This window comes from Amblyomma maculatum, chromosome 2, assembly GCF_055883805.1.
Source record: "Amblyomma maculatum isolate TAMU_Amacu chromosome 2, ASM5588380v1, whole genome shotgun sequence".
Taxonomy (NCBI): domain Eukaryota; kingdom Metazoa; phylum Arthropoda; class Arachnida; order Ixodida; family Ixodidae; genus Amblyomma; species Amblyomma maculatum.
In genome coordinates, this window is record NC_139345.1 from 90,141,412 (window position 1) to 90,167,770 (window position 26,359).

General features: G+C 46.9%; 1 protein-coding gene and 1 pseudogene across 1 annotated transcript in view; one reads left to right on the forward strand and one right to left on the reverse strand.

Moving 5' to 3' along the window:
• LOC146199226 (uncharacterized) overlaps positions 1–26,359 on the reverse strand; it is a 92,289-nt gene that overhangs the window by 26,138 nt on the left and 39,792 nt on the right. The window contains exons 12-16 of the mRNA XM_084594703.1: positions 20,182–20,307; positions 18,544–18,709; positions 17,283–17,383; positions 5,780–5,808; positions 3,820–3,910 (exon numbers count right to left, since the gene is read on the reverse strand). Of these exons, the coding sequence (XP_084450829.1) occupies positions 3,820–3,910; positions 5,780–5,808; positions 17,283–17,383; positions 18,544–18,709; positions 20,182–20,307 (513 nt within the window). The remainder of the gene's footprint in view (positions 1–3,819; positions 3,911–5,779; positions 5,809–17,282; positions 17,384–18,543; positions 18,710–20,181; positions 20,308–26,359) is intronic.
• LOC146199227 (uncharacterized) lies at positions 23,784–26,170 on the forward strand (annotated as a pseudogene).

Below are 26,359 nucleotides of genomic sequence, written 5' to 3' on the forward strand. Positions count from 1 at the left end.
ATATTAGAACAAGTGCGTCACAATCACAAACCATGGCCATATTTCTGAGAGCTTTGAATGCAAGTGCCTCAGAGCAGTACTACTACTAATAAAATGAACCTTGTTAAAAAGCCCGAAGAAAGGATGAAAAAGATTCCCCAACAAGAACATTTACAACATATTTGCAAAATACCGGCTTTCAAAAGTGTCTATGCACACAATATTTAGTTGCACATTGTTACAAAGAATAAAATGTGCAAGGCATCGCTACACTCAGATCACCATATGACCACCATGTGCTATTTGCCTATGAGTACTAAACAATTTATAATAAAACTTTTTCCTCACCTGTATCGGTTTCAACAGCTGGTAAATAGCTAGGTATCGAAGTTAAGTCACATGAAGGATGAAAAAAAAAAGAAAAAAAAAAAAGTGCAATATATGTCATTGCTTCTTTGTCGTTTTAAATCACTACACAGGGCTAAAACCAGCCTTTTTCAAAACAGGATTCACAATGAGTGAAGAAGCTGCTATTGTACAGTTTAAACATGGTTATAATGGGATTGAAAAAAAAGTTTGCAATTCCTTTGTTGTATGCAGGTAGAAATGCAGTTTTCACGTAAAGACGTGAAGGACATGCAGAACGGCAACAAAAGTACAGAAAAACATAGTAAATTACTGAAAATGTTAACAGTAAATCCTCCTTTCCGGAAGTTAAAAATGGGGAGCATTCCACAATCCCCCACACTGACTGCGTGACTGCAGCAGCAGCAGCACCATGCGGCGGTGATGGGTGCACATCTCCTCGCCCTATGTCTTTTGCTTTCTGTACAGACTTATTTCGCTGCATTTGAGCAAGAACTATTGTAGTGCCTCATACCAAGAGTGAATCGGAGGGGACAGCTGCGTTTCTGATGAAATGGTGCCATCAGCACTTGAGCAAGACATGTTTCATCAACAGTGGTTGCTCAATGTGATCACATAAATGCTCCTCTCGTGTCAGTTCGGATGTTATCTTCATGAAATTTTTATGCAGTTCAGCCAAATTTCCAGTAACTAGGCACTAGCTAACAGACAGTCTTAGCAGAGACATTGTTATATTAAAGTACTACACCGTCGTAACACACGCATTGTGACGTTTTCATGTATGCACACTTCAATAGGGGTAGCGAACTAATAAACTTCAGAATATTGAAAAATTCGCTACATGGAAGTTCATTACACACACAGGCCTAACTGAACTGCAGTTTTTTTCAACCCCCCGCGTGGTCAAGACTTAACTCTGAGGTCATGGCCATGGCTCGGTTGTGGAAACCGAAACAGGCGAGGACAGAAACTAGATTATAAGTTATAGAGTGGTCATTAAAGCGCATTATATAGCAGTCTGTGAAAGGTGCCAGCTGCGAGCGGATGCCGTCACGTTGGCTACGACACTCGTTAATTTGAATGCTGAGCAGGTAGGAAAAAAAAAGTTCAAAGTGCGTTCCATTCACTCAGCTCGCTCGCGCTGATTGGCGGTTGCTTTACCGACAGATGGGGCAGCAAACTCGCGGTAAGTAACGTCGGTGAACTTGAGTCCAAAACTACCAATCTGAGCTCGGTTTGCCACTCAGGCCTCCCGTGAGGGCCCATTACCGCCTCTTATCTCAAGTTACTTCCGACTGGTAGCTTTGCGATTGTATCGTTGCATGTATATTGCTCTGAGCTACGCATATGCCCTCATTATAAACAAAAAAAAAAAAAAAGAGTGAGCGGCGGAGTGGGAGGTATGCACCAGCGCCAACTTATAAGTTTGGAGTAAACTTTTTTCTTTTTTGTCAATGACCGGTACAGTTTCGGAGATCGACGTTTAAGCGGAAATGTACCGGTGCTGACAAAAGTAAACGAAGCACACTATTTCCTTCTTAAATTTTTCACGCTTTGGATAATGAAAACTGGCAGTAATGATATATGCGAACCGGTGGTGGATGCAAATGCCCTTTCACATGTGTACAAATATTGTTTTCGTGTCTCCAAGGCAGAAGGCATGATTTTAATTTGAACGGAAAAGCGTGCTCCGTTTACTTATGTCAGCACCTGTACGTGGTATATACTGCGTGTTTTGACGTTTTTATAGAGCTGTTAGGGCAAGCTCGTGAAAACACATAATTTGCGCACCCTCATTTGGTAGCGTTAATTTGAAGGAAGTATATGTGTGCAAAATGCACCAGTAAATGCATTAACTCTCGCAGAACAAAAATTGGAGCGCTTTCATAATGTACTTGCAGAGATGGAATCATACCTTTGGACACATGAGTAGTGGGTGCATTTACAACGCGAGTGCATCGATTTTGCGAGATTTTCGATTATGCGATTGTTTCACGCAGTCCCCTGAAAGCTGTTGAATCGAGGTTATACTAATATCTCTATCCAGACTCTTGCTTGAAATCCCAAATTTGGAAAAAAGTGCCCTAGAGATGTTTTTCTGAGATAAGACCCAAAAGTCCGGGGCACCTTTTCCTGAGTCATCATTTTGGAACATGACTTGTAACAGAATGAAGTAGGCCTATTTTTGCAAGATGAATTGAATCTTTTCAAGCCTAATAACCCATTTTCGATCAGACAGTCAGAACAAGGTATGGACTTCCTGAGAGAGTGTTGAATTTATGTCCATAGATATGAAGAGCCCATATAGTGCATACAGTGATGGCATTCATGAAATTGGTGCGGTCTTTTTTCAAAATGAATGTGGTGTGTCAGTTGATGGCTTCTTGAAGTTGGTATCCTTGTACCTTACGTCAGCCATCATAAGTGAAGCGGGCAAGTCTACCAGTATTTAAGAGCGTTAGCAATGGGTTTTTTGCATGTTTGGCAATGTTTTTTCAGTTACGCTTTATATTATTAATGATGACCGTTCGACGGCGGCAGTAATTCGCAGTGTAAACCGAACAATGACAATACAGCAGATGCCTCTTCAGAGAATAAAACGAGAGCACAGATAGCTCCACAGTTCTTTTAAAATAGAACAAGATCTAGGTATAATTCGGCCTTCAGCAAAAATGTTCGAGTATCGAAGAGCCCTGAAAAACTGCCGAACTGTTAGCATGACAGAAATTTTATATAATGAACATCTGGAAAATGGTTGTGTATACATTTCAGATGAAAGCTACGCGACAATTTTTCATGGATTCGCCAAGTCTGTTTTGCACACACTGTCCGGAATGTCAAAAAACTGCTCCAAAGTCACGAGTGCCACCATGGCCCTTCTCGCAGTGCAATGCCGTAACAGTGCTACTTCGTTATAAACGGACCCTTTTGAGTTATGGAGATGTTTCACTGCATAGACAGTGACCAGTGCGGTGAAGCATCCTCAAAGTGCAATGGTTCAGCGTTTTTGAGGAGCAGAGGTAGCACGTGGATGCAAAAGAGAAAATATGAGCAAACATTAGAACGGTGTGGCGCTATCCCGAAATAAGACTAACTGACCAGTGACGTGCACTGCAGCATCTGAAACAGCGTGACTAGTCACATTACAGTCAGAAAGTTATCCCGGTATCGTAAGCTTGAAGCCTGAGAGGTGGGTGGAGGTGGGCAGGTATTTAGAAAGGTGGGCGGTCCACCTAAGAGGTGGACGGCAAAACCCCTGCCGTCAACTGTGGGGAGAATTCTGCCAACACCAATTTAGTGGAAAAAGAAGAAGCATAAAATATTAAATCATTTAAATCTGAAATAAATGTGGCACTGTGAAATTGCGGCCATCTACCCAATTTGGTTAAAAAAAGGTCGCATGAACACACATACTCATGCACATGTTTTGGAGGCAACATATTAAAAGGCACTTAAAAATTAGAAATAGCTTACGCTGCATAGAAGATGCTCCAGTGTGGTCAGCTCTTTCAGCTCTTCATGCTCTTTCCTGAGAATTACGAGCTCATTCTCTAAAAATTTGATCCTGTCGAAAGGAAAAGGGTTGTTTCAGTATTTGCAACAATAGAAATTAGATAGTAAGCACACAAAGGCTTTTCTGAGTACAAAGGTGAAGCAACACAGTTGTCTGGCTTTATGTCCCTACTAGAAACCATATTTTAGGTTCACTTCAAGAGTGAACACTGAAGGCTTTTTACAGCCAAGCCTAAGAGCATGCATTAGCCTAAGGATGCTTTTATATTATGAAATACGCAGGACACATGATATGATCAAGCTGATTCGTCACACGACTGAGAGGCCCAGAGCAAGTCGCCGGTGACCAGTCTGAGGCAGTCATTCGCTGACTGAGTTTGGGTAGCAGAGTTCTTAGGTCAATTCGTGGTGCTACTTGAAATGACAATATGACACCTGACGGATTCTTGCTTTACTCAGGTATTCAAGCTGTGGAAAATGCCGTCCACCCACCACAAGTCCAATCTAGGAAGTTATATTCAAGCATACACACTTCCGAGGCCATACGAAAACCCTGCGCTGCACATGAAGTTTTTTTTTTTTTTTTAATTTATTTAAGGTGCTGCACCTCTGCCTAAATTTTTTTAAAGAACCAATAAAAAGTGCAGTAAAATATTTCCAATTTTCATGTTTAAGTGGCACTGTAATTTCAAAGGCCACCAGGAGACAAAAAAGATATATATGAAGCATTCAAGGAGGTCCAAGTTTTGTTCATTCAGCATAGCACACACACCACCTGTCATGCATGCACAAACATGCTGGACCCTTTGGTATTGATACGATTGGTGCGAGGTCCCCCTGAATGGCGATTAATGATAGGTCAAGATTCTATTAGGCTCAGTGAGAATCGCATGACGACAAGTCAGTATCCTGGACCATTCCATTACACGAGGCAGAAGAAGTGCAATGAAATGAAACATGGTGAGGCACACAAAGCACACAAGCCAGAAGAAGCAAAGAATTTAAGTGAGTGACTGGCTATTTTAAGAGAAGCACCATTTTTTAGCAAGTAATTCTGCTCTAAACAACCTGTTCCAAACAAATTATGACCCAATACTAATTTCACCATGCTGAGCGCACAAGTGCACTGTTTTGTGCACTGAAAATGCTACTACTATTTCTGCCTTCAAATAAAAAGGGCTGGAATTGCTCTCAACATGCCTTTACTAAAGAGGACTTCATTGCCTTCTTTCACAGCTACTCTCTATGCAGGTTGAGATACTCGTTTTTTCTTACTGCCCTATTGATATGCTCTACTTTACAGCAAAACTGAGTTAAGCGCACATTCAGCCATACAACTGCTTTTTGCCGAAGAATTTCACTTACTGACATTTTTATTGCGTGCTCAAAAGGATACACTTTCAGTGTCGTTTTCCGGAAGCATCAGCTAAAAAAAAAAATCTGTCACTTCAGTAAATAAAATTAATGATAAATTATGCTTTCACACAATTCTCACTCAAATTTCCTAAGCAATGTATCATTTTCAATTGAAAGAATTTGCCCGTTGATGTTTTTGCCTTGGATCGCGGCTGTTATTCAATACCTGCCATAGAAACGGGCATATTCCATGCCAGCAGTGGTGTAGCTAAGCCTGAAAGGAGATTGCCGATTAAAAACACTGAAATAAACCACTTCTTTTAAAATAGACAGTCGGTGCCTCTTTGTCACTCCTACAATGCGCGTTAGTCTCAGCAGAATGCTACCACTGTGCCATTTTGGAGCTGTAAGCCACAACAGCGCAAAAACCACGAGGAAGAAAGAGGCACCGCTCAACACGAGGAATACAGACACATATGCAATGCTCAAGAACAGGAAGACCAGGCTTTTCAGAGCCAGAAAAGTTTGCTATGGTGGCCCTTTAGTTCCAGCATACGGTACTCACCTCTCAGCACAGGCGACGTCATTGCAAGTCTGCAAAGCAAGAGCAGTTAAGGTCACAAAAAGCTCAACAGCGGCGAAAAAAGAAAAAAAAAAAGCAGCGCTATAATTCTGATAGGCACCCAAGACCCCTTAATGGGAAACAGGGTTCTTGAAAGGCTGAAAATCATGAAGAAAAAAAAAAGTGACTTTTTGAAAATGACATTTTGGAAACTGACCACCCATCTTCTACATACCTACTAATTTATTTATTCCCTGGATCATTCATTCCACTTTATAATGTGCAAACCAGCCGAATAAATCCCATCTCAGCTCATATTTTCCCATTTTCTCAAAACACAAATTGTTGTAGTTTCTAGAGCAAATAAAGGCATAATTTTTATTGCAGCATGCTCCTAGGTGATTAAATTATGCAATCTAGGGAACAAAGTTCTCATTTTATGCTTGGTAATTTTCTTGCATGGCTCGTCAACAGTTTTTTCATACATCGAACTTCAACATGTTAGAAAATGACTAATATTGCCTTGATCACAGTGCAGTTCCTATGTTGCATTCTTTACATAATATATTACTATCTAGCTACATGTTAATAATAGTTTTCTGATTAATGAATTACTCTCTGCTATTTCCATAAACAAAGGAGTTAACGGTGATAAGGTGAAAGCATTTAGGCCAATTCTATTGTAGAGTTTATTTGACAGAATTTTTTTTTAACACACTAAAGTGTAGTTCTTTGCACACATTGCACATCTGCTAGCTACCAGTGTCCACAGAGACACTGAATGAAGAGACGCCAGCATGCCCCCTCTCATACCCTCCCGATGGATGAATCGACGGTTGGAATATTTGAGCACATTTTGAAACAAGTTGGTAGCAGTCGCCATCATGCTGATGTCTTTTTCTTTTTTCTTTACAACTTCAATGTTGTTATTAATTCGTAAACTACTTTACCATTTCAGTTACTAGTTTTAAAATTTTTTTCTACCCTTCTAACCTGTTCTATTTCTACCCTTCTGCTTTTCATCCGTCAATTTTCCAATTGCTTTTTGCTAACTTGCAAAACCGCAAACTCATTCCCTGAGCACTGGTGTCTCTAAACCCTAGGGCCTCAGGGAAGGTGACTGCGCCTGCATTGACATCTGGATGGATACCATCACATTCGAGTATAAAGTGTTCAGTTTTTCCTATGGGTTTATCGCATGCTCCGCATATGTCATCATCTTGGTTACTGGCTTCAAACTGTACCTCGGTGCACAAGTACAGTAGAGGTACAGTGGCGACCCCTAAGCTGCTATTAAGATGGCAGGCTTGTCTTGACATATCCGTCACGTGACCAGAGGGCGTGCTGTCATCACTACTATCATCATTATCATTAACTACAGCATCATTGTCATCGATATCATCCTTGCCTTAAACGAGAGGAATTGCAATCTATTTCTCAGGAACGTGCCTATGCTGCTTAGGGTAGTACGCCCAGCTAAGCACCCCTGGGTCCCAGCAGGTACGATTCTCATCTTATCCTCCCATCTCAATGGAGCCACCTAAATTGCCAGCTCCTGCCAACTCTGCCCTGTCATGTGGTCTTGGGACCTCACCATCCATGAAACAGACAGTATCCAGCCATGTCACCTGCCAAAGACATGCCAGTGATATCTTGCTCACAACTGAGACAACATTGACCCCGAATTTTCTGCAGAACGGGGATTTAAACTCTTTCCTTACCACGCCTTTAGGCTTTGGTCACAGGTGATCAACGGATTTGAATTTCAAATTTAGCCCCACCGGTGCTGCTACGGACTTGCTCTTCCATTAAGTATGTTGTTCAGACATACTGCTTTCTTATGTGGAGTTAGCATTTGTTTTTCCGCCACACATCATCCTTTAAACATCTCTGAGACAGAAGCTGTGGCCTAGAATACTACCAGACAAGTTTTTATTGATGCGACTCTTTCAAATATCAGGAGATCATCACAAGTAAGGGATGCACGAACATTAAAAATTTCGATCATTTTAGTTGATTACCGTGATGCAAGCTGTTCTCGGTAACTTTTTTCAGCCCCATTCAATAATTGGAGCTTTCGGTGAATACAAACATTTCTAGCACGATAGCGCTAAAGGACCTGTTCCCCAGAAATCCGGAGTCGCCGTTGGGAGCGAGAAATCACGAGCATGGCGCTCGCAGGTGGCAGCTGGCAGCTGACATGGCCGCACGCTGACTGGACGTAGGGTTCCCTGAAATTACGTCTGGCAAGAGCTGCCAACTCGGGTCTCTCCTTTCATATAGGAGGGTGATATCAGACTCAGCCTGCCAGGACCCTTGCATTCACATTACTCCTAGGTCACGCAGGCATGTTCACATGGCTTGCTTAAAACGGGGCTTTATATGTGGGCTGGCAGCCTATGCTATCGCGTCATACTCTTAAAGGGAGAGCTTAAGTGTCCCCCATAATTTGTTTTTCTGATTTCTTGAAAGCCGAATTAATAAGCGTTTACTGCATTCAGCAGTGATATGACAGCTCCAACCAGATTCATGCAAGCCGTTCCAGTATAATAAGCCAGAATGTCTCTGTTATAAAACCCATACTAGATATTTCAGCAGGGTGTACACTTTCGTGCAATTCGAGTTGAATTTTGTTTGCAAATACAATTTGCAACTCTGAAATGAACACAAACCATTTTTGCATTTTTAAACTTGATTTCAGTTCTGCGCATTATAAATGCCTTTTTCAACCTGTAATAGTGCTGAGTGATCCTATTTTGTTAGTTAACATAAGTTACTAGCATAATGCTTCTTCTTGAATGACTGTTCAAATGATGCAGGCACATCACACAGACGGCAGTTTACAGAAGATACGGAAGTATTTTTCCTATGGAGCCATGCGTTTACAGGTAGAGCTTCGGTGTGTAATTTAAAGAAAAAGGCTTTCGACAATGTCGAACATGAAGCCATAACGGCAGCACTTTCAGACTTGGAAGTAGGCGAGCGTATACCCACAACCACATCAAAGCCTTCCTATACAAAAGGACGGCGGAGATGCGTTTCGGGCCGCTCAAATCGGACAACTTCAAAGTGGGCAGCAAAAGGTACCCCGCAAGCATCGGTGCTCTCACACCCTTGCTCTTTAATATCACGCTCATACCAATGACTCGACTCCTAGAGCGAGTTTTGAACCTCTCGCACTCCCTCTACGCGGACAATGTCACGCTATGGACGACTAGAAGTCCAATTCTGGAAAGAGGTGAAGGTTTTTCTGCAGAATGGGCACAAAAGAATGTCACGTACAATATCACTGAGTATTTTCTTCACTGTGCTGCAATGAAGATCCCACACATTGTGGGGGCCCACGCCACATATCTCTAGCGCCCGTGGCGCGCCGCGCTTTCAACGGCCGCGCCACCTTCCCAAGGCTCCTTGCGCGCTGCCGGTTTCCCTCTCCCCGCTCGTTCGGGGATAACCGGTCCCGCGCGAGGGGTCTATAAAGGAAGGCTCGTGCCGCCGTCTGGCTCTTCTTGGTTCCTGGCTCGTCGCTCCCGCTTCTCCCCTGGCTCTCTCCACGAGAACGACCCGCAGCCACCCGGACGACGACCCCGGACGGCCTCGACGACCCCCGCGCGTAACGTGAAATAAAGAATGTTTGTTACACGGCCCACTGTGTGTTTTGTAGTGCGCATGCCTCGGGCAGAGGAATCGCCCACAACTGGCACCCAACTGGGGCTGAATTAGCACCCATGTGGACGATTTTTCTGCCAACGTGGCAGCGCTCGGCAACACGACGGGCCGGTCCTTTGTATGTTAGGCGCGACGCCATTTTGAGTTAGGGCTATCGTGTGTACAGATGACACGGAGTGTAGTATAGTAGTGTTTGTACAGTGTTTTAATTTTGTTTTGGGTTATGTGTGTGTTTGTTAGTATCGGGCGGTTTGTGTTTTAATTTTTTTTTGTGCATATGTTAGTTTTATGAAGTGTTTAGCCTTGTGACTAGCCTCTTGATGCGGGCTAGGTGGTAGTCGTGCGCGTGTAGACTCCCGGCCGGCCTTAGTTGTTGAGTGCAATGCCTCCGAGAAAAGACGTGCCAGATAGGGCCGCCGCTTCGGACGCCAGTGCGTCCGGAAGTGAGGTAAAGGACGCGGTAGAGTCTGTGCAGGTTACCGATGCGGCCGCCTTGATGAGGCAGATGAACGAGGTTTTGTCGGTGTTCGCCCTTCAGCTCGGTTCGGTGGCTAGCGCCAACCAAGCCACAGCTGCGGCGGCAGTCTCGCGTCCGCGGATAAATGTAGAGGTTCCCTCCTTTTCCGGCTACACGGACGTGAAGTCAGTCCACGAGTTCTTGCAAGAACTCGAGGATTATCAGACGGCACTGGGTTCCCCAGACGACGTGGTGCTAGCGCAGGTAATACCCGTGGCACTTGTTGAGAGCGCGGCGCGGTGGAGACGCTGCCAGCCGGCCTTCCAGTCGATGGCAGACTTCACAGATCGCTTCCGCGCCGAGTTCTTGCCGCCCGATTACGAACGCCGGATGCTTGAGGAGCTAGCGTTGCGCACACAGCACCCAGAGGAGAGCCTCCTCGAATATGTACGCGCAATGCAGGAGCTCTACAAGAGGGCAGATCCCACGGCAACCGATCTAGAACAGGTCACGCGCGTGATGAGGCAATGCCATCCGCGCTTCAAGCCGTATTTGCGGGGACGTGGTTTTGCAAACCTCGAGGCCCTAGCACAGGAAGCGAAGGTAGTACAGGCGGATTTACTCGCTGAATTGCGCTACCAGCCACCCCCCAGGCCAGCCGAATCGCTAGAGCCGCGATGCGCCTGGGCCGGAGGCCAAGACTCCGCGCCGCGCGCCAGAGGCGCAGACGTAATGACGGTAGGGCAGGAAAGGCCAGCGGAAGGCTCCGATATTCCTCGCGCTCTTGACCCGTACGCGTTCGAGCAGCGGCGTCGAGCTGGGCTCGCCAGCGACGTACGCACAGGCGCGGAGAGAGGGGAAAGACGTCCCCAACCGCTTCGTGGAACGCGGCATCCCCCGTCCGCGCGGCAGGTGAACGACCGGCTTTGCTGGAATTGCAACCAGCCGGGCCACGTGGCACGAGAGTGTCAAGCAAGGCGTATGCAGGGAAACGCGGACCGCCGGCGGCCATAATTGGTAACACCAGCCTGTCGCCGTCGGCGGGAGAATTTCGTGGTAGCCACGGCGGAAAATGGAAAATGTACTCCCACGCCGCGTCACCGGGCGCTGAGGCTTTTGTCCCCCTCGCCTGTAGAGCGCAAGGAATGTTGTCGCGCTCGAGCCCTTTTATGCTAGTGCGGTTAGCTGGTCAAAGCTACTTGGCACTCATTGATACGGGCTCAACTCTGTCACTGGTCGGTGATGATGTGTTCGAGGCCTGCCGTAGATGTAACATCCGTGTCAGGCCAGCAGAAACCCCTTTGAGCTTAGCAGCAGGGACGACAAAAGCGGAAGGAGCGGTGCGTCTGGTCCTGCGTTTTGACGGCAGGAAGCGGAGGCATCGCTTCGTCTATCTGCCCGGCTTAACCATACCAGTTATTCTGGGAAGAGATTTTCTTTCGAGCGAAGGCATTGTGCTTGACATGGGGGAGAATGGCTATCGCTACAGCCCCTTCACCCCCCTCATTCCCTTTGTTAGCGCACCCAAGCAGGAATGCGTCGCTGAGCGAGCGAGCGTTCACGCTTTTGTCGCAGAGGGCTCCCCCGCGACACTGAATGGTAGCCCATTAGAAGCAATTATCGCGTCCTTCTCGGGAACCGGTAGTCAGCGCCGAAGGCTCGTAGAAACTTTACTCCCGTTTTCGGATTGTTTCACAGAGAAACCAGGCAGGACCGACTTGCTTCAGCACGAGATCGAAACGGGTGATGCGCGCCCTTTCAGATGTAACCCGCGGCCGTTAAGCGCGCATAAGAGACAACTTCTCGACAGCGCCCTTGACGAGATGATAGATACCGGCGCGGTGAGACCCTCACAAAGTCCCTGGGCGTCCCCAGTGGTTCTAGCGCCAAAGAAAGATGGTTCGGTCAGGCTGTGTGTTGATTATCGAAAGCTCAACTCACTGACGCCTACGGTTGCGTACCCTTTCCAGTCGATCGAGGCTGTGATGTACGCGTTAGGGAACGCAAGGTTCTTCACAGTCCTGGATGCAAGCAGAGGGTACCTGCAGATTGAGGTGGCGGAAGGTGACATTCAGAAAACCGCATTCACCTGTCACCGCGGGCTCTTCGAATTTACTCGACTCCCGTTTGGTTTGTCTAATGCACCGAGCACGTTCATGCGATTGGTGGACATCGTGCTGGGCGATGCAAGGTTCAACTACGCGATGGCGTACCTCGACGACGTCGTGATATTCTCACAGTCGTTCGAAGAGCATCTCATTCACTTGAATTCCGTTCTTGAAAGAATGAGACGTGCGGGTATAACGATCAACCCAAAGAAAGTGCAGTTGGCATCGAAGAGAGTTAACCTCTTGGGATTTGTGGTTGATGATGGCACTTTGAGACCGAACGATGACAAACTGCAGGCAATTCTGAACTACCCCTGCCCGACGGACGTGAAAAGCTTGCAGAGGTTTTTGGGAATGGTTGCCTTCTACAGACAATTCATCCCTAGTTGTTCAGAGCTCGCTAGGCCGTTGAACCAGCTGTTGCGGAAAGGCTCGAAGTGGGTCTGGGGCAAGGAACAGAACGACGCTTTTGTTGCCTTGGCTCGCGCGATAGCGAACACCGCTAGTTTGCGCCTACCCGACCTGAACAAGCCGTTTGTCTTGCAGACAGATGCTAGTGATGCCGGTGTAGGAGCTGTTTTGTTGAAGGAACACGAGGGCAAGCTGCGCCCTGTCGCGTTCGCTAGCCGCACGCTCACATCGGCGGAGCGGAATTACTCCGTGACCGAAAAGGAATGCCTGGCGATAATGTTCGCATTGTCAAAGTTCGACATGTACCTAGACGGAGCGGTTTTCACCGTGCAGACAGATCACCAGGCACTTTCGTGGTTAAAGAGGCTGAAAAACCCCGCAGGCAGACTCGCGAGATGGGCGCTGACGTTGCAACGTTACGCGTACGCCATTGAGTACCGCCGGGGCAGCATGAATAAGGTGGCCGATGCGTTATCGCGCGCACCGTTGAAGGCTGGCAGAAGCGCAGAAGAGGCGCAAACCAGCATTGCTGAAAGCGGCGTCGCCGCTAGTGGAGAGGAGGAGAGGGCGGACACGAGTGTCGCGCCCTGCGTAGTTAAAGAGAGAAAGGAGGCGGACAGAGTTGCCGCGCTGTGCTGCGAGAGAGAGAAGGCGCAGCAGCTGGTGGCGGCGACTACTCGCCTGCCAAGAAGCGAGGCAGAGAGAAATCTGTCTTGGGGAGTAGCGGTCAGTAGGGAAGAGCTAATTGAGGCCCAGAAAGCAGACGGTCTATGCCAGCGGGTGCTGACAGAGCTTGCGAGTAGTGCAGCTTGCACCGGGAACGCTGAGGGCAAGTACGACGCGTATCTGCTGGGCGATGATGGCTTACTGCTCCGCTACATCCCCCAACTTGACGAGGAAGAGGCGATTGCATCCCCCTTCCGAGTCGTGGTCCCGAGGAAGTTGCGGAAACGATTCCTCCAGTACTTCCATGACTCAGCGCTGGCAGGTCATGGCAGCGGCAGTAAGACTTACGACAAGTTATGCCGTGTCGCGACCTGGCCAGGTATGAGAAAGGATGTGCTGGGTTACGCCCGTACATGTCCTGTTTGCCAGGTAGCCAAGCCTCGGGCGGGGAAACCCGCTGGCATGATGAAGCCGGTAGTTAGCAACTATCCGTGGCAAGTGGTCGCGTGCGATATCATGGGACCCCTCCCTCGCTCCGCGCGCGGACACCAATATATCCTGGTAATAACGGACCACTATTCCAAGTGGGTTGAGTTTTTCCCCCTTAGGAAGCTGGTGTCAGAACGGATTTGGGAGAAACTGTTGGAGACATTCACTCGTTTCGGTTTCCCTTCCGACTTGATTACAGACAATGCTTCGTATTTCACAAGCAAAGTCTTTGTTGATTCCTGTCGGGCGCTTCAAATCCGCCACAGGAAAACGAGTCCCTACCACGCTCAGAGCAACATAACCGAGAGAGTGAATCGGAATGTTAAGAGTATGCTGGTCGCGACGACCGAGCAGCACAGAGATTGGGACGCACGGCTGTCCGAACTGGCTTTCGCCACTAGAACAACCGTGAACAGGTCGGTGGGTATGACACCTGCTTACTTGAATTTTGGGAAAGAGATCGCTTTTCCGCTAGAGAACGCCCTACTTGACGTGGCGGGGCCCGCGCCCCCTCCGCTTACGCAGTACGCGGCAAAGCTCCGCGAGCGCCTTGAGGCAGCGCAGCGCGCGGCTCGTGAAAACCTCGATGTCGCGCGCATGGAGCAAGCGGATCAGTACAACAAAGGTCGTCGTCACGTCGTTTTCAACACGGGCGACTTGGTACTGAAAAGAACGCACCCGCTTAGTAACGCAGCGCGTGGTTTCGCCGCGTCGCTAGCGCACAAGTGGGTTGGACCGTTCGAAGTTACGGCACGGACTACGCCACTCACCTACCAGCTGCGGTTGTTGGCGAGCGGTGAAACCGCTGGTCCGGTGCACGTCGCAGACTTGAAAGCTTACCACCTTCGCAAGGACGATAACTGCGAAACGGTGGAAGCTCAAGGCGATTCAGCGATCTCTCCCCCGGGAAGGCGAGCACGTAGTGGCACGGTTTGCAACCGACGTTACAACCTGAGGACCAGGTAAAACCCGTGCTTCTCGTCTAACCCCTCTCTGCCCCTCACAGCATGCCACCCAGGCGGTATCCCGGCGCCCGGATCGAGGGCACCCACCAGGTGCACAAGCAACAGAGGCTGCGCCAGCGGCCTGGAACGAGTGGGCGCGGTGCCCATCGCCACCGGCCTACCGGCCCGGAGAGGCACTGGAGAAGCCCCCCCAGTGATGTGGGACACGGAAAGCGTTCGGGGGACCCACCCCCAGGCCTGGAGCCGCAGTCCAAGCGGCACAGGACTGTGCGGCACACCGCCACCTGGACCACGGTCGCCGACGGGGCGGCGGTCTCCTACTGCGCGGGGTCCAGGTGGCGAGACCAGGCCCGGCCTCTCCGCGGAGAGGCCGCGCAGTCGGTGCCCCTGCCGTTCCGGGGCCTTACCTTAGAGGACCGGGACAACGAGCCCCCGGCCCACTATACAGAAGATGAGCGAGCAGGTCTCTGCGGTCTCTGCGGCACCCTGCTTGTGTGCCGCGCCGTCCACGAGGCCGGGGCGCTGCATAGGAGCCGTGCAGAGGCGGCGGAGCGGCTGCACCGGGCAGTGGTCGCAGCGACCGCTTTGGCAGCCGGACGGCCCGTCCAGAGGGGCAGCCCGGAGGAGGCAGCCTTACGCCTCCTTCAATCGAGCCGGCCTGAGCTGCTGTCCCCGGCGGCGGAGGCCATCATCGCCCAGGCGCGGGCAGGGTCCCCAGCGCCCCCTTCGGTCTCCACGGACGTCAGCCCGGACCCGGACGAATTGGATCGCCTGCTGGCGGACTCCGGGTCGGACGCTGAGGGGGGGGAAGATGTGGGGGCCCACGCCACATATCTCTAGCGCCCGTGGCGCGCCGCGCTTTCAACGGCCGCGCCACCTTCCCAAGGCTCCTTGCGCGCTGCCGGTTTCCCTCTCCCCGCTCGTTCGGGGATAACCGGTCCCGCGCGAGGGGTCTATAAAGGAAGGCTCGTGCCGCCGTCTGGCTCTTCTTGGTTCCTGGCTCGTCGCTCCCGCTTCTCCCCTGGCTCTCTCCACGAGAACGACCCGCAGCCACCCGGACGACGACCCCGGACGGCCTCGACGACCCCCGCGCGTAACGTGAGATAAAGAATGTTTGTTACACGGCCCACTGTGTGTTTTGTCGTGCGCATGCCTCGGGCAGAGGAATCGCCCACAACATAAGGTAAAAAGCATCTGGCATTCCTAGACAGCACAAGAAAATTTCTAGCTCAAGCGGCGTTTCAGCTGTAACTTTCAAAACTCAGCGGCCGTTTAAGAAAACGTTTTAATCATTTTGAATGTCTCAGAAATTTCAGTGATTTTTTCGCAAGCGTTGCGGTCTTGTAAATCCAAAATATTTATTCCTGTGTAACCTTTTTTTGTGTTTGCAGATTTTTTTTTTGCCCATATGCACTTTCACAAAGCATTTGCCTTGAAATAAATGTATTAAGAAAGAATATTCTATTATCATCAATTCTATTAAGATATTCTATATCTTAATATATGTTCTTAAGAATGAATAATCAATAACCATCAATTCTGTGCATTTTATACACTTCTACGTGTCATATATCTTGCAGCAAAAATGTTTGTCTAAGACCTATGAAAAACAAAAATTTTTGCCCCAATAATGAAGGAGCTAAGGCTGTCGAGTTGAAAGGTGAAGTATTGAATTTCACTAAAAGGAAAAACTAGATGCATGTAGACTACAGTAGAACCTGGTTATAACGAAGTAGTATGGGGCACGAAAAGTTTTTCGTTATATCTGATATGTTAAAGAAGTGCGCACAAATTCCTGTAAATAAGTTTGCCAATAAAATGAAACAAAATGCGCGCTAATATGGATAACAAAAAGGTGCAAAAACTCGCATTTTTAAAATTAGAAGCTTGGTGTAAACATGAAATCTCGCCTTTCGTTCAGTGTTGGAGAGCAAAAATGAATACTAAGAAAGGATGTTACTTCACACGCAATTAGCGTAACGGAGCCAACGGATTCAGGGAGTGTAGCATGCGTGCACGAGTCAGTCGCAGTGGCAGGGGCATGGCAGGGGCTCACGCCGTGACGAGGCAATGGTGATGACATGCCAGTCACATGCCTGTCAGTCGTTGCATGGTCGAACTCGAGCAGCAGCGGTGGTGGTGGCAGCGATGCTAGAGTCTGGCCATGGCCATTCATGGCCTCCGAGATCATCACGCACGGAGGTGTGATCTCGAAGGCCATAGGCTAGTTTTTCTTGCTGCCGTTAGATGACGCGGCACGCAAATGCGCGGGCGATTTAAACACACTTCGGCAGTGCCGCTCGAGTCTGGCCATGGCCGTTCATGACCTCAGAGATCACCACGCGCAGGGATGTGACCTCGGAGGTCATAACCGTCGGCGTTAGTTTTTGTTGCCGCCACTAAATGATGCGACACGCGAACACATGGGCGATTTAAATACACTTCTGCGGCGGCCATTTTGATTAACTGAAAATTTTCGTTTCTTCATGTTTTTTCCGGCTCTTTACGCATCTTTTGCCATTTTAATGCAAAAGAACTGCTTTGTTATAAACGATCTTGAGTAAAGTTTTCAAATTTTTGTTTCGTTATACAGAACTTCCATAGAAATAAACCATAGGCCAACCAAACTTAGATATTATTTCGTTTTATCCAATAATTAGCTGTATTCGCATTCGTTATAGCAAGGTTTGGCTGTACGGTGAAAGCTTTTTGGGTGCTAAAAGAACAAGACAAGTGCATACTTGGCGAATAGATGATTCAGCGTCTCCTAAATGCAAAGCAGCCGACCTCCGAGATCGTTCTTCCCTTTGAAGGTGTTTTTCAAAGCTTTCATTAGAGACGGCTGCAAGAAGAAACAAAATGCAATTAATGCAAAAAAGAACAATAAAAAAGATTAAGTTATTTGTGTGCACTAATTGAAACCGTGTGCACCTCATACAGAAGGTTTGATTTAGTTTGAGTGTTTCAAAACCACATCCAATACGACTCGCACTATGATGGACGTTGTGTTGGAAGTCTTCAGATAATTTCGACAAACTGGGGTTCGTTAATGCATGTTAAAACTTTACAGTACCTGGCCACCCTGCATTTCATGCCTATTGAAAAGCAGCTAGCATAACCAAAATAGGACCCGGTTCCACAGGCTCTGTGGTCAAAGGTGCTAACCACAAAGTCACCATGGCAGGGCTCTTACAGAAGGTGAGCCATTATGCAGATTATGTATGCAGATGTGCATGCAAAAAAAGAAAATAATAAATAATAAAAAATAAAAAAAAAGCTTGCTTGATCTGACATTAAAAAGGTCAAGAGAATGAAGAAAGAGAAAGAGCATTGGAGTGCCCATACTGCTTATGCATTTCTGCTGGCCTTTTTCAAAGATTATGCCTCGGGTGTACTTCAGACTGTTTGCAAAGTACGATGTATTTTGCAAACATTCCAGGATTCGTATCCAGCGCTGTCACTCTGGCTACAGCTACAGAGATGTTAAATTGAAGTGTGCCAATGCACTGGTATTTTGAGTAGCAAGGTGAATGGGGATGTGGAAGGTGCAATCCTCTCGTGCAGGCAGAGATGTGCATTTATAATCCACTAATCCAAATATTGTGAATGCATACCCAGTGCCTAACAGCGCAGTAACTATATCGAGTTAGATAAATTGAAAAAAAATAAATTCAAATTTCCCTTAAGACAAGATTGAAGGGACCATAAAGGGGGCGTTTTAAACTGTTAATTGAAAAGCAGTGAAATGCTATCCCATTTTGATGTTTAAGCATTTAAAAGGATGGGAGGCTACTGTTATTAAAAAAATATATTTTCTTTTCTGCTGTACAAGAAAGCACATAAGCTGATTAGCCAAAAGGAGAGGAGATCAGCATGTGCACAATATTAGCATGTACGCATATTAATACTCCTTGCCTATAACTTTAATGCCCACATTACTGAACCCACACAGAACACTTTGCAAGCATATATAAAGACATCCGTGAACACCATGAGATTTACCCTGAAATGACTCGCTCTCCTCGATGACTGTCGATAGCCTGCCGAAATCCTGAAAAACGTCCAGGGCTTCATGAGGCTTCGTGCCCTCTGGTGCAGTCCTGGCCTTGTTCAGAGTATGAAGGATGCAGGAGGGTGCCGCCCAAGTCTCCCGACGCTGCTTTCGAAACTGCAAGGCGCAGAAACAATTTCAAATCCATGCATGCAGAAAACAATAAGGAAGACTACATTTCTGGTTATCCGTGCACAGATAAACTGCCTCAAAACCAGTAAAGCAACAATGAAGGGCAAAACAGCCAAAACAAAAGAATGCATGTAGTTAAACCCGGTTATACGAAAATGTAAAATGTTCGTGATTTTTCGTTACATCCCGGTTTTCGTTTTATGTAGTTTTTGCATGAGACTCAAGAAGATACTGCATAATGCAAATCAAATTAAGAAATTATTGTAAGGGAAACCACTCTGAAAACATTTACAGTAAATCAGAATTATCTGAAACAGTGAAATGTTTCGTGATCGTGCCGAGAGTGCAGCTCGCACAAGTCTATAAGGAAGAAGGAAAATGAGGGAGTGGCTGGAAGAGGAGTCAGCTTGGGGAAGAGCGCGCACTTTCGCGCCGCCTCCGCGCGAGGAGGCGCCTGCGTCTTCGGGCATGGTCTCGCTTTACCACCGTTTCTCTAGGAAGCCGATTCTGCCCCGTATCGCCAGCACTCACTGATGTTCCCTCTTCCGACACGGCGCGGGAGTTTGCGAGCAACTGCGTGGTGGCGATGGATACACAGTGCTTACCTCATGTCTCTTTTCTTTTTGCTCTGCTATTTTTTGCTGTTTAAGCATGAACTATTGGAATGCAACGATCCAAAAGCGAAAGTAGCGAGACTGCTGCGTTTTCCATGTATATATGCCGTCGGCGCTAAAAAACTCTGCACATTGTATCAACTGTGGTAACTAGTTGCTATCACAGATGTTCCTGTCATGTCAGTTCATTTATTATCATCATGAAACTTGCAGGGTTCTACCAAATTTCCAGTAAATTCAGAACTAGCTAAGAGATAGCCGGCGGCGCGAGTTCGTTGTATCAAGGTCAACCGCCGTGGCATGTTCTTTACGTGCAGTTTTCAAATGCACACACTTCAATCGAGGCGGCGTAGAGGAATCGGAAAACTTAGTAATATTGAGGAATTCGCTACATGGAAGTTTGTTACATAGAGGTTTAACTGCATTTCTCAGCGCCAAAAACGTACATAAAGGAATGCAAGGCATTTGAAAAGCCTTTGGATAGCCTTGCAACTAACTCAATTATACTATTTGGCAGTTACAATGTGGACAAGATAATGCTCATCATTTAGCTAAAGCAGAAGACAAAACTTTCTTACTCCTTTTATTTCACCACGCATGAGACTACATTTTTATGGCACTCAAACAACCATGCTCAAAAAATAGGAAATCGAAGCACTAAGCAACCTGGTTTTTAAACAACTTTGACAAGAATACAAGAACCATGAAAAACGCTCGACGCCGAGGATAGCAAAGTGAACATGGCCTGAAACCCAGTTGCTGTGGGCAAAGAGGCAATTTTTAAGGTTGCCTTTGATGCCCATTCAAAACATAAAGAAAAGCACAACGGCTTGCCTCTGCCACAGGAGGTGCTGGTAGGGTGGACACAACCAGCTTCTCTTCCAGTGACCGCACCTTATCTTTCAGCTCGTCTATCTCAGAATTCTTTTCCTGCAGAGTCTTGCACATGGCTCTGTCTTCCATCATGGCCTGCATCATTGCGCAAAGTTCATTGAGGATAGTGCAGAAAACACATTACATGCACGCATGCACGCACGCTCAGACATAAATATTAGAAAGGTCAAACTGAACGTTTGCCTCACAACTGCTGAAACTGCAGCCTCTGTCATAAAGTCCCGTACAAAAACCAATTTTTCAGCTATAAAAATTAAATGTGAAAGCATCGAGTGACCCAAGGCCATTGAAATTCATGGGACTGAGTGCAAGCCTGGTTTAAGAGACTGAATGCCATTTTAAGTGCTCAATGTTTTCTGCTTAACAGAAAGCTTGCTGTGTAAAGTGGTCGAGTTAATGACGGCTTTTTTAGAAATACTGTAGATATAATTTTCACGTGGAGTTTTCTTGACCAGAGCGTGCGCCCGTTTTTATGCAGTAAATGCTGGAAACCATGATCAGCGAGTGTGATGGTGATTGCATGTCAGCAAAAGTCATGCACCCAACACTAATAAAAAACCTCACCCACCAGAGAGCGATAAGACACTTGTAGTCCTACAGAGAAGTGGCCATTTCAGTTTCCGAACCAAAGGGCAATATACCTCGTCGATGAAAGCTTCAGTGGACCACGGTACTGCTTATTCACAGAAATTTAAAAGACTCTACGCCATCTAGAAACAAAAGCTATAAGTAAATCATCGGCAATGCGAAAGTAGCATGCTCTGGAGAGAGCAAAAACTAACACATTAATGCAAACTCCAGAAACAAACTCTACACTAAGAAAATCGGCGATATTTTCTCAGTATGAGGTTATTTAATGGGCTACACCGAAATAATGGCAGTGTCTCCCAGCTGTGCAGTCCGATCTGCATTTTTAATGCCAAATTAAAATGATAAATCCTCTTTTCTTGGAGATCCGCAGTTCTCAATCTGCCTCATTGTGTCGGTCGAGCACTCTGTAATACAATGTCTTCGATTCCCCCATAGCCTCGCAGAAGGCTTTAGCGAGTGTTTGGTCCCTTCAACCCTTTAACTGGCAAGACCAGATAGAGCGATGCTGTAATTTTTTCCTTGGTTTGTATTAGTTCTTATTCGTCTAAATGTACATAAAAAAAAAATGGGAATGCGTTTGAAAAATGGGAATGAGTTTGAACAAGGATTTCAAAAAATACAGTATGCCAACAATTTTGTTGATCTCCCAAGATAGGGAGCACAAAGCTGGCAAACTGACATGCATCAGTCATGTCCTACTTGAGGTGGAATTGAAGAAAACAGTTGTTTCCGCTTTTCAGGCACAAAAAGACGTCACATTTGGGGCACCTAAAGCCTGACACACCGTTATGGCAGAGAGCACAGCGCCCTCTGACCTGCTGTGTTCAATGCGACTTCCATAAAACAGCGTTGTTTCCATGGCTATAAGAAGATAAGTATGTTACTTGCCGGCAAAAGAAAACCAAAAGATAAGTGATGAAAAGCTAACGTTCCGCAGTGCTCATTTCACCTTTATATGAACACGAGTACTCAGATTCCCACCATAAACCCTTCCCTATAAAAACAAGTGACCTTGAGCAGCTCATATACAAGCGGCAATGCAGAGCTAGTTCTAAACAAAGTTTCTGTGTACATTTACGTGTCCTGTATCACGTTCAAACCAATTGTGGATATAAAAACAAACAGCCGACTGCACATCATTGATGGTAAATTTTTACCTTGTTCTGGCAGCTCAACAATTTTGTAGACTATATATTTTGTCCTGCACTGCCGCTTCTGTTGCAAACTAGGTTATACGATTCTGCAAGAGCCACGTTTAGAGACGCCTCTACAAAGAAATAAAATTGTCGCCACCCTTACCTTCATATACCGGCTGCTGTTGAGGCCAGAACGCTGCCAACGTGGCGCGCGCGCAAAGAAGAAGACTGCACTTTGAGGTTGAACACGGTCATTACGGGCTATCTATTTACGACTCATACATCTTTATTTTAGAGCCTACTTCACAAAAAGGCTAAATTTAGATGATCAGCTTCTAAATTTTAGGGAGAGGCCTTTTGTGGCTGACTATAGTGGGTCAACAATATTGTTGATCTGCTGGTTAAAGGGCTAAGAAAGGACAGGGCTCTTGGAATTTGAAACTAAATGCAATGGAAATGCAGTTTCCGTTAGTTGTTTGTGCAGATTTCAAATATGCAATCACTTTTCCGATACGCCAATTAGTTTCAAGATATTTGAAATTTTCACTCTTTTGTTTGCAAAAATAATAGAGAAAATCGGAAAACTATTATTAAGGTGTGGTGGCCAGATAGCATACAGTACAAGGAATACAACGTAGGGAAGATACGTTGACGAGCAGTTAAAATTAGCACAAAAAAAAAAAATGTGCAAGTATATATAGATAGAAATCCATTCCTAACACTGTATACTTTAATTGCAAAGCAGCATGCTGCAATAAAAATTATTCCTTTATCGGCTCTAGATGGAAAAATTTTCCTCTTCCTAAATTGGAGTTATGAGAAAACAAGGAAAATAAGTTATACAAGGGTTCAACGCTGCTGAACCAAATACAGAGCGAAAGCATTAGCTGCGGGTGACCGAGCGTTCTACTTCTTCTCTTTTCCTTCTTCCTCAGCCCACATATAAAGCCCTGCTTTAACCAAGCCGCATGAACGTCCCTTAGTGGCCTATAGAAGTAACGTGAATGCCAGGGCCCTAGCAGGCTGATTCTGACATAACCGTCCTATGTGAAACGAGAGACCCAAGTTGGCAGCTACTGCCGACCACTTGAGTTGGTAGCCCAGCTCTCGCCCTAGTGTCACGTGGGGTGTGACTTCACAGCGTCAAGTGGGTAAGACGTGGCTACCGGCCGCGCTACGCTGAAAGCTCGAAACCTTGAGTAGTATTGCTTTCGTAATAAAATTCTATTAACACTGCCTCAGAGTTCAACTTAAGAGCGTTAATTACAAGAGCTAAAAAGTAATGCAATCTACTGATGTATTTTGCACCATTGCGAATTACAGCCACCTTCGCTATATCTGGCATATTTTTTCGTTACATCAGTTATTAAATTTTATAAACATGTGCATCACAACACAACAAATCATTTGACACCATCCGAAACCCTACATGGCAAACAGTTCAGTCGTAATGACCACCCAAAGATCCGCCATATTCATGGCTTCAAAAAAACAAAGGTTGAAGGTGTGGCGTCATCCTGAGACGCACTGTGCGCGCCCGTCCTTTGCCTTTCCTTTTCCTCTCCCAGCTCTCACGGAAGTCATGTGACCGTTCTGGCTGTATATATGTATTTGATGGCTAATCATTAAAGGAGGTCATTCTTGGTCAGGATACCACGAGCGTCTGTCTGCTTATTTGACATGGTGGCAGCGGTGGGATCGAAACCGACCCTGACGTAGCACCGCTGCAGCCCCGTCAACCGGCGAACGACCAGCAACTGCATCAAAGCGATCCAGCAGCGGCATCAAAGTGTTCCGAAGGCAAGCGACAGGCAACGCTTCAGAATGGTGGGAATCAAGCCTCCAAGGCCTTTCGACTTCCATAACACCGCGAACTGGCCTGCCTGGATGGATGAGTTTCTACTGGTTCGCGTCCGGACTACACGAGAAGCCAGACAAGTTCAAGTAGGGACTCTTCTCTATACAATGGGCAGAAAATCGCGGCAGATTCTTCGATCGTTAAGTGTCTCAGACAAAGAAATTAATAAATAAAGAAATGAAGACAGACCTAAGCTTCATAAAGTCGAAGCTTCATAGCTACTTCGTCCACACCAAGAATACAGTCTACGAGAGTGCTCACTTTAATCAACGCAGCCAGCAGCTGGGCGAAACAGTAGACGAGTTCGCAACCGAGCTTAACAGGCTAGCAGACAGATGCGAGTTTAAGGACACAAAGGAACGCCTAATTAGAGACCGGTTCATAGTAGGTCTACGGGACCATGCGTTATCGGAAGAACTGCAGATGGATCCGAATCTCACGCTGAACATTGCTTTGGCAAAAGCGCGTACGAGTGAAACGGTGAAGAAACAGCAAGCTGAGCTAAAAGGGGACGACAGTGCGATCCCAGATGCTTGCGTCGCCGCGGTAAAGTCTAAGAAAATGGCGTGTAGAAACACGTCTACACGCAGACAGAAGACTGCTAACCGCCAAAACAGCTGCAGTTTCTGCGCCGGACCATTTCATCCGAGAAGCAGTTGCCCAGCACAACAAGAAAGGTGTAGGTTCTGTCAAAAGTTAGGACACTTTGAAAAAGCATGCCGAAAAAAGAAGCAAGCAGACGGGAATCTCGACGGTGTTTCCGATCCCGATAAGAAATTTCTCGGCACGGTCGAGCAGTCACAGAAAAGCACTTCTGCGCACTTTGTCAATGTGCTGATAAATGACCACGAGGTTTCCATGAAAGTGGATACTGGAGCGGAAGTTCGACAAAAGCATTTGTTGGGAGAGTTGGTGTTTTTGATGATCCATAACTACAGCGCAAACGACAGGACAGAGATGAAGGAGAGACACCACAGAGCGTAGTTAGATTATGGAGCGGAAGTGACATTCGTAGGTGAAAATTTTCCTTTCCTTCCGTGTTCCTTGGACCAAGCGGGCAATCTTATCCGCCCGAGCAATGCAAGCATCCGTATAATCGAAACGTTTGTCGCTGAAATTGATTGGAAAGACAGCCATTCACACCAAACTATTTACGTCGTGCACAACTTGCGCACGCCCCGGTTGGGACTGCCAGCTATCAAAGCTCTAGGAATTGTGCATTTTCTGGATGAGTTGTCGACTGCCGATGACATAGTACGCAAATATTCCAAGGTGTTCCTGGGGAAATGTTCCATAGCTGGGGAACATACAATACGCCTCGTGCAAAATGCAGTCCCATATGCTGTGTCTACACCACGACGAATTCCTATACCCATGAAAGAAAAGGTGAAGGAAGAGCTCGACAGGCAAGAGCGAAAAGGAATGATAGAGAAGGTCGAAGAGCCGACAGAATGGTGCGCGCCTATTGTTCCCGTTGTGAAGCCGTCTGGAGCGGTTAGAATATGTGTCGACTTCACTCAACTGAACCAGTTTGTAAGAAGGGAGCATCTTCAGCTGCCAACAGTAGACAGTAAAGCAAGTTAAGGGTAGCTTTCAGGAAGCCAAGGTCTTCTCTAAACTGGACGCCAATTCCGGTTTCTACCAAGTACAGCTTTCCAAGGAGGGTCAAAAGCCAAGCACTTTTATTTCGCCGTTTGGGCGGTAGCACCAGAAATTTTTCAAAGGAAGTTCTCGCAAGTCCTAGAAGGCCTAGACGGCGTGCTGAACTATATGGATGACATTCTGGTGTACGGCAAGAACAAGGTGGAGCACGACAACCGCCTACGTAACGTGCTTGACCGACTGCAAAAGACGGGCGTGAAAAGAAAAATGTTGTTTCTCTGTTGAGCAGGTGAAATTCCTGGGCATTATTTTTGACGCCAGTGGTGTGCGCCCAGACCCCGAGAAAGTTAGGGCCATCAAAGAGTTGCCCCAACCTGAAAATGTTGCGGAAGTTCGCTCATTATTGGGCATGATGAACCACCTCACAAGGTTCCTTCGAGACGCTGCGTCGCTATCGGCGCCTCTGCGCAGCCTCCTCAACAAAGACAGCGACTTGTCTTGGGGAACACAACAGGAGGAAGCCTTTGAGAAAATTAAGGCAGCTCTGAACTCGAGCAGGTGCCTGGCAAGGTACAACCCCGGGTACCCGACAATCGTGTCAGCAGACGCGTCTTTGCAAGGGCTTGGAGCAGTTCTACTCCAGGATCAGCCGTCAGGCGAAAAAAGGCCTGTAGCATGTGTCTCCCGATCACTTACGAAAACCGAGCAGAGATACTCGCAGATTGAGAAGGACGCGTTGGCTTTGACGTGAGCAGCAGAACGCTTTGACGAATTTTTTACACGTACCGCACTCTGGCTGTAGCCTTACTGAAGTTAACCAGATTCTCTGCAGTCGAATAACTACAGAGGATGCCCCACGCTTTGTTTTGATCTTTTTTTGCTAAGTTTACATCCCTCCGTCCACCATACCTTGCGTTTTTTCCTTGCGTGTTGTGATGTT